At 35.0% G+C, this 8,780-nt stretch overlaps 1 protein-coding gene across 1 annotated transcript in view; it reads left to right on the forward strand.

The window, feature by feature from the left end:
• The window catches only part of LOC110115644 (formin-like protein 20), a 66,571-nt gene that overhangs the window by 55,048 nt on the left and 2,743 nt on the right, over window positions 1–8,780 (forward strand). Inside the window, exons 15-16 of the mRNA XM_020848932.2 lie at window positions 3,580–3,648; window positions 3,719–3,785. Of these exons, the coding sequence (XP_020704591.1) occupies window positions 3,580–3,648; window positions 3,719–3,785 (136 nt within the window). The remainder of the gene's footprint in view (window positions 1–3,579; window positions 3,649–3,718; window positions 3,786–8,780) is intronic.

Raw genomic sequence — 8,780 nt, forward strand, 5'->3', positions numbered from 1 at the left:
CAACTGCTGGTGGAAATGGATGGTCTTGACCAGAGAGTTAGAGTTATTGTCATTGCAGCTACTCCCTTTATGATTCCTCAAAGTTTATACAAGTGGAAAGTTATGTCATCCATGGTATGAAAAAGTCATCCATCCTTCAGGCGGTTAATGAATGAGCTTGTTGATCAACATAGAAGACAAAATCTTCGATCTAGGAGGTTGCTCATGATTTTTACACCTATCTCCCTATCGATGATGCGCCTCGTCAGAGTCGAGCTTTTCTGACACAAGGGGACTATGATTTAGGAACATCATACTTATAGTTAGCTTAAGGACTAGCATACCTTTCTATTACATGTTTTTTTAGTTTCTAGAATCTTCTATTACAAAGTTAAATATAGTTGTTATAAGGGAGAAGGGGCATATAAAGAATATTATATGATTTGAAGCCTTAGAGTTTGTGTTTGTTCCCTGCATTGGGTGTTCCTTCTAGTAGATCCAGTTCTTCCACCGAACTACTACATCAATAAAAAGTGAAAGATCTTCCCTCTCCAACGTCTTATTATTAGAGCAGGTTAGTCCTAAACTTAGCTGCTACCCTCATCTCGCTCTCTCCTTTCTCCGTACTCGAATCCTACTTCTTAGAAACCCTCCCAATACCCTCCCATTGCCTCTCCTCCCTTGCTTGCTCATGCTTGTATTTGTATGATTGCATGTGCTTGCCTACGTCTGCATTCCCAAGCTTGCATGCTCGTGACCTCACTCGCTTGCACCCATGTACATTGTCATGGTCATGCCTATAAGTTCTTGTCGCAACCTTAGCCGCACCTATTTCCTTGCCTTCTTTACCATATCTATCATCTTAGATCAGCCTCATTTGCTAGATCATTTTCTTATATTTGTTCTTGATTTTGTTTGTTCTTGGCCTTCTCCACTCCTTTGTCCATGATGTAGTTTTGTCCACAATTTCTACATCGATCAAATTTAATGAAAAAAAATTATCTTTAGAGGTTTCTATTTCCTCGTGAAATCTATTGTGAAATGCACTAATTTTGACTCTGCCTCTTGAATGGACTGACATCGCCAAATACGTTAAATTATAACCTTCCAACTATGTTGTTCTCACATGTATGCATAATAGTGTTGTACCCATGATTGCATATACTATCATGTTTCAAGAGATTGCCAAGGGATGCCTATATTCTTTTAGAATAACAATATCATTTGGGTATATATTTCTACTTTGACATATTCTCTTTGTGATATGGTGAAAAATCTATTCAGGAGCATGATGGGGAATTTTTGTCTAACATGTTTGAAAGTATTAGGCATAAAAAATAATATGTTACCATGTAAAATAACAGATATTATTTTCCTATGGACTCAATAACAAAAGTTTGTTTTGAACTTTTCATGTTTCCACGGACTTTCCACTATATAATATATTTGATTGAGTTGAGCTTATTTTATTCTTAGGTAAATGCTCCTCATAATGTCAAAACTCCTATAGTTAATCACATCTTAAGAGTATTTGACCATTGAGAATTTTTTTTTATTATTAAAATAGCGGTTTGGATTCTGTTAATCAAAACAAAAAGAGAGTAGCAACCAAAACAAAAAGAGAGTAGCAATCACATATTAAAAGAGCAATAAGGATTTATTTTTTTCTTGCGATTGGCTTCTACTATAAACTGAGGAAAGAGAGATTGAGCAAATATGTTGATATTTGTTTTCATTCTTATTTCTTGGAGATTTTGCAAGGAAATAATTTCTTTTCTTTTCAATATTTGCTCTCCCTAAACCCTAAATCCTAAACCTTGAAGTTTGCTAGTTTTGTGAGAACAGGATTTGATATATTTTGTCTCTAGTCTCAAATTTGTACGCTATAGTAGTTATTGGATTTTATCATACATTTCAATAGTGCAAAATATTGCTTGCTATGGTGCATGTCACGACACTCAATGTGGGCAATTTTCATGGCTTAAGGTTGGGGTTAAAATAACATGTGTTATTTTTGTTATGCGTGGGAAATAATACATGGTGTATGGTTCTCATAACGATCATTATTTTAATTTAGATGATTTAAATTAATACTTATATTATTTATTATTTAATTTTTAGTTTCTATTAAGTCCTATCCGATCCCATAAGCATCGTTTCATGTTCAGCTTCCTCTCTTGCATTGCTCGACTCTAGGGCACGGTCCTTTTATGCAAGCATTTTTCTTCTTGTCTACCTCGCAATTCTCAGTCATCGTTCTCTGTTACAATGTTGCACGTGCCTCTCATGCTGCATCCCACACATCGTTAGTCTTGCACGCAAGCATTGCAACCCAAAGAATGTTGAAGCTTCTCTTTCTACTTCAACGTTGTATACTGCACACTCTTGCTCTCATAAAATGACAAAGGAGAATGGCTCGACAAAGTTGAGCAAAAGTATCCATTGTTGGCTTGTTGCCTTTGACATTGAATTTTCTATTTATACGTTGTACTTCAAAATTTGCTGCTTAGCAAAAAATTTACTCTTGTAAAATGTATTTAGTTCAAAATTTTCTAGTGTATACATTTTATTATTAGTTGCATCTATTACTCTACTAGATAACTCTAAATAATATCTGATTTTGCACCACATTTAAAATAGTGCCCGTTGTGCTATGCGTTATGCGCTTTCGTCCATGGGGACCTTTGTATTATGATCTAAGCTCAAATCTCAGTGCTTTTATCCTTGTCTTTGTTTTATTTTTTAAATATATTACGTTTGTGTATTGCAAGTTTTATTTCTCCCAAAGCTAGTCCAACTGTTTTCTTTGGCGTTTTCAAAGTGAGCTTTTGGGTTCTTTCATTTCGACTGAGATAATGTCACATGTGTTGATGCTGGCAAATTTCCACACAAAGATCAGTGAATAATTATGAGAAAGTTTGTTGCTTCTTGAACTACTTTGACCGACAAAATGTTTCACCACGTTTATATGGATAAAACTTCATCCCTAAAGGAGTGTTTAGAGGTGAGCACTCTTTAAACGGCATACCAAAGTCAACGGCTTAGAGAAGTTAGGAGCTTCTAAATCACATTTCATAGTAACGAGTGCACACAATTGTCCTTTCCTTGGTAAGAGCATTGGTCTGGTCCTCTCAGTCATACGGTGCGATGGCAGTTGCAAGGCCATTGACGCTCAACCAGGTTCCACAATTGGGATGGACCGGTTTGGTTTTACAAGGGTAATTTTGTAAGATGAAGTAACTTTAAATAGCTGGGCTAGTTTGAGAACTTCTATTTGTTGCATAGGATGCTTTTAGTCGTTAATGAGGGTATTTAGGTTTCCTTATAATAGCTAATTAGTAAATTTCTAATAAAAGAAACCTGGCTTCTGGGCTTGGTACGTTATTCACTGCTCATAGATGTCCTTGTCCTACTCAATGAGGGTTAATTTATTATTTAATATGTTTTATGTAAATATGATTAAGATTATTGAATATATTGAGCTGTCCTTTTCTTGGTCCTTTATTTTATGGTTTGAATAATATTTCGTATATGAATATTTTTATTATTTATCGCATTTAGTTAATTTTTTATAAGCGAGCTTTTAAACTTGTGTTTTAGACATTGACGGGATTCATTGCTGTTGCTGATGCTGAAGTGCGATCTTTAGCTTCACTATACAGTGCAGTGGTATGTTATCTGTCTGTCACCTGCTAGTGTAAGTTAAACCCCGTCACCTACTTACCAAATGCTCTGACAGGGTAGGAATGCTGATGCACTTGCCATATATTTTGGCGAAGATCCTGCACGTTGCCCTTTTGAACAAGGTAAGAGCAATTTGTTTTTTAATATTTTTTACACGTATTTATTTTTTTGGTCAGTATATTCACTCGTTTTAAAAACCTTATCCAAACCAAAGTTAGTTATTTTGCTACAAGTTTGCCTTTACAAATGAATTCATGCATACATGTGAGTTTATTATCATATTACAGTTCAAATTCCATGTCACTGCCTTAATTTTTTAGTGAACTGCATTAGTGGGTAGATTAAGTAATTTAAGTAGTTATTGTTACTATTGGATTGATATGAAGATAAGTAGGTTTTGCCGCTCTTCTTCCTTGGGGGTTGTTTGGTAGCAGGATTTAAACTTAAATCTTCCTCCAAAGAGCAAATAGGGTGTCTAATCCTACTTAATTTTAAATCCCATTTCAGTCCGTTTTACCTTAAATCTAGGATTTAGTAAATCTGGACATTGGGCAATTTAACTTAAATCCTTAAGTCTCATAGGCCTCGTTTGGTTGGCCGCAAGTTATCCGTTTCCGATTTCAATCGGTGAAAAAATTATTATTTTACCGTTTGTTTATGCAACTTCTTCAAAACAACTTTTGCTATACCTCTGTATTTTTGCCAATCCTGGAAGAAAAAAAGTTATACTTCTTTGTTCTAATACCTCGTATTTATGTTTAGCTCGTTAAATAAATGAGCTTATAAAAATTGGTCACTACAAGCGAATTTTAGCCTAACATGATTGAACACAAATGAGTTTTTTTCATATCTCTATCCACAATATTATTTTATTTTGGTAATTTTGATAAGTTTTGAAATTATTAATATTATTAAGTAATAATTAACTAAAAAGATTTTAATTTAGGTAAATTAACATTATTTGTGATTTTATTTGATTGGGTAGAAGTTATCATATTTAATTAGTTTTATAAGTTATTAAGTAATGGTTAATTTAGATATTAACTTTCCCAGTTATTATTTAATCAACATAATTAGAATTGACAAAAATTGTTAATTAAAAGTATTAATATTCTGACAAGCCAATTAGGTGTATATGTATTAATTAAAAAAAATAAATCACATTAATAGTTAGTATTAATTAATTAAAAAGTATTTAAACTGTAGCAAATTGTTATTATTTTTTGTTTAATTTTTCAAAATGGAAGTTATTGTTTTATTAGCTTATCAAATTACTAATTGGTAATTAATTGAAATGTTTAATTATACAAATTAATTTTTAATTAGTCTAATTAAGATTGAAATAGATAGAATAATTACAAGAAGACATGCTAATCATAGAAATTCTTAAATCTTAAAATAAGTAGCCAAATCATTTTTAAGATTTAAACTATATTGGGTTTATTAAGTCTAGATTTACAGGATTTCCTAAATCCTACTTGAAGCCAAACAGCAGCATATGCTGGGTTATATATTTTCATCTTTTATTGAAATCATTATTAAACATCTTTGGTATAAGAATTGTGGTAATGATTTTTTTTTTTTTATAGAATTGTGCTAATGATGCATCAAAACATACATCAAAATACTAACACAATGTGACATTGACATGAGACATTATAAAAAAGGGTTTTTTAAATGCATAACATCTAAAATTTTTGAAAATACATATTTAACATTTAAACTTCTATATTTATTAATATACCACATGAAATCTCATTTTTCTTCTATTGTACCACTCCATTGAAGCGTTGAGATACTTGTATTCACTTTGAAAGGATGTCATTGACGAGGAAGACAATCTTAGGTATTGATTTTTGGCGAAAGGTTTAAATGGAATGTTATAATTGATTAAAAGAGGGATTTTAGGTGGTATATTAGTAAATATAGAAGTTTAGGTGTTAAATATATATTTTCAATAGTTTTAGGTGTTATTTATGTACAAAATCCCTAGAAAAAATTGTGGGCTTCAAAAATTTGCGCCCTAGTCTCCTTTCTTTCATGTTGTCACGGGAGTTTTAATGAGTATGTTTCAAGGAAAAATTTCAAAAGAAATATTGAGTTTTAAATAAGACACTATCCTGAGATTTCACCCTCATTTTGCGAGGGCTTTATGATATGAGTTCATGTTTCTTATAGGCGCAAACCCCTATAGTTAATTACCCCTCTCAATAAAGAGAGAGAACTTTCGATTAAGGCTAGTCATCAAACAAATAAGTATTATCTGGCGTATAGTAGCAATATGATTCGGTATTTAAGAATTTGATATTTAAAATTAAAAATTCACAGCCTTTTACTTAAAGCGGATGGTGGGGGAAATGATGATGATGAACTCGATCAATATTCCATGGTTCCGTCATCTCGGGTCATTATGATCCCTGGTCTACTTAGTCAGAGGAGGTAGTCGACCCATTCTGACATAAAGATCCTTGTCGGCAACTATGGGTTGCTTCGTTCATGGGTACCTTGTAGATCTAGGGTGAATATTTATCGTCAACAACAATAACAACAACAATATCAAGCCTTTATCCCACTATGTGGGGTCGGCATGTGTGGGGTCGGCTACATGAATCTTTTTTCTCCATTGTGCTATGTTAAAAGTTAAATTCCCATTTAAATCTAATAAAAGGTCATTTCTAATATTTTCTAACAAAGTCTTTTTAGATCTACTTTTACCTTTCTTAACATAAGTCAAATCTAATAATACACATCTACTTTTCTAACTGGGTCATCGGAAGACCGTTGTTTTATGTGACCAAACCATCTGAGGCAACTCTCTCTAATCTTATCTTTCACTAGAGCTATTCCAACATTTTCACATATTTGCTCATTTTGTATCTTGTCTCTAAGAGTAAAGCCACTCATCCACTTGAGCATCCTCATCTCTGCAACACTTAACTTAATATTTTTCTTCTCTTTTAATGGCCAACATTCTGCACCATAAAGCATTGTAGGTCTAACCACCGTCTTATAGAATTTCCCCTTAAGTTTGAGGGGGACTTTTTCAATCACACAACAAGACCGATGCATTCCTCCACTTCAACCATCCAACTTGAATTCTACTAATAATATCCCCATCTATTTCACCATCACTCTGAACAATAGACCCAAGATATTTAAAACGTGTAATCTTATTAATGGCTTGATCACCCAAAATTACAATCCCCCACTATAACTATTATTACTAAAATTACACTCCATATATTTAGTTTTAGATACACTCAAACGAAAATATTTAAACTCTAAGGTTGATCTCCATAATTCAAATTTACCTTCAACTCACTCTCTAGTCTTATCAACAAGAAGAATATCATCATCAAAAAGCATCGCGCTAGGTCCGTAGGTTGGAAGTCATCTCAACGACACAGGCGCATCGTGCTAGGTCCATAGGCGGTAGGTCGACAGTTGGCATGACGGCATATGCGCACCGTGTATGAGCCTACAGCGCGTCGGCGTTTAGGTTCACGGGTTGGCTCGGGTGCCCGCTCAGCAACCACGCTCGTCGCTTGGCATAACCACACAGGGGCACCGCCCGCTCACCTCACGTCTGCAGTCTGATCCCTCACCACACTACAACAACGAGTCAGCGACCCAACAACATCCGAGTTCACAGGTGAGGTTGGCTCAACATTAACGATAACCTGATGGGTCTAGTCCGGGTTGACATTCTTGAGTTGTTTGCAAATCCGGGTCGAGTTAGAGCCAACTTGTTTATACCCGGGTCAAATTGGGTTGGACCCGTACCCGACCCGTTGACCCATTTTGGCACCCTTACTTGTAAATGTCTAGTGAGAACATCCATGACTAAAGCAAAAAGAAATGGGTTTAAGGCTGATCCTTGATGAATATTTGTTTTAGGGGACAAATTTGATTCCACCTTAGTTAACAGATGGCTTTGTGCCATATCGGTCATATCCTATTAATTCATTACTAATAATTTGAAGCCGTTGGGGAATATACGAGCTCTGACAATAACCGTAATTTAATGGTATCATTTGATGGCAAAATCACTAGGTGAGAGGGTTCCCAATCATAACCGTTTATCTATGGTGCTATTTGACAGCGAAATCACCGGTTAGAAGGCACATGCCACGTCCTTACTAGTAAGAGACAATTTAAAAATGAATCATAATAATATTCTCGATCAGACATTTGTTCTTAACAAGTGGAAGTGATTTTCAAATTTGTCCACCTCGACAAATTATTGTGGAGGGTGGATGGGTAATTTTCGTTAAGTATTTTGGTGTTTTATTTCAATTTGAAATATATTAGGTTCTTTTATTTTTGGAAGTTTGGATTTTCACGGGCATTTGAGAGGTATTTTCAACCATTTGAGATCCCCTCTGATTTAGATTTTCTGTCACGCCGCCATCATAATCACTCACAAGCTTCTTGCAGTCGCTCACAAGCACACTATTTTGTGTGCATCAAACTCCTTCATTTGCAGAACAGTGATATGTTTGCTTTCTTGGTTGATACAAATATTATAATTAATTGCCATTATCCTCATTTGATTCGCAGCGTTTGTTTACTTTTGCTTGGAATTAGATTGTGCATCATCCTTGATTAATATTCAGAGTTCCGTTCACTATAAGACTCATGCATGTATGTTTATTTTTTGTTATTTTGTGAATTATAGGTTTTGGTCTTAGGCATTCATTTCTATTCCATGTAATTGCATGTTCAATTCCCTATGGTTCATTCAAGTTCAGGTCCCCTGTTATTTTGCTCAAGTCTAGGTCCCCTATTGTTCATTTAACTCCCCTGTTCACTAAGAAATCTGGCAGTCTCCCAACGTCTCCCCCGTTTAGGGGAAATTTGAGAGCTGGGCCTTCCTGCCACGCTAGAGAAAAGCGTGTACGGTAGGTGTCGGTCGACACAACAACCATTATCTTCAATCCCATAATGCCAGAGAAAGGCGTGTATGGGTCTTCCGGGGGAACTGTTTGAAATACACAATTTTTTCCCTGCAGGCACGGAGGCTCGTACATGGCTACTTAGGGTTGTCCCTGTCACGTTAGAGAAGAGTGTGCACAGAGCCTACCCGCTTCATCATAAGCGCCGCACCGGGTTCCCCC

The sequence above is a fragment of the Dendrobium catenatum genome, unplaced genomic scaffold, assembly GCF_001605985.2.
Source record: "Dendrobium catenatum unplaced genomic scaffold, ASM160598v2 fragScaff_scaffold_1449, whole genome shotgun sequence".
In the NCBI taxonomy this organism is placed as follows: Eukaryota; Viridiplantae; Streptophyta; class Magnoliopsida; order Asparagales; family Orchidaceae; genus Dendrobium; species Dendrobium catenatum.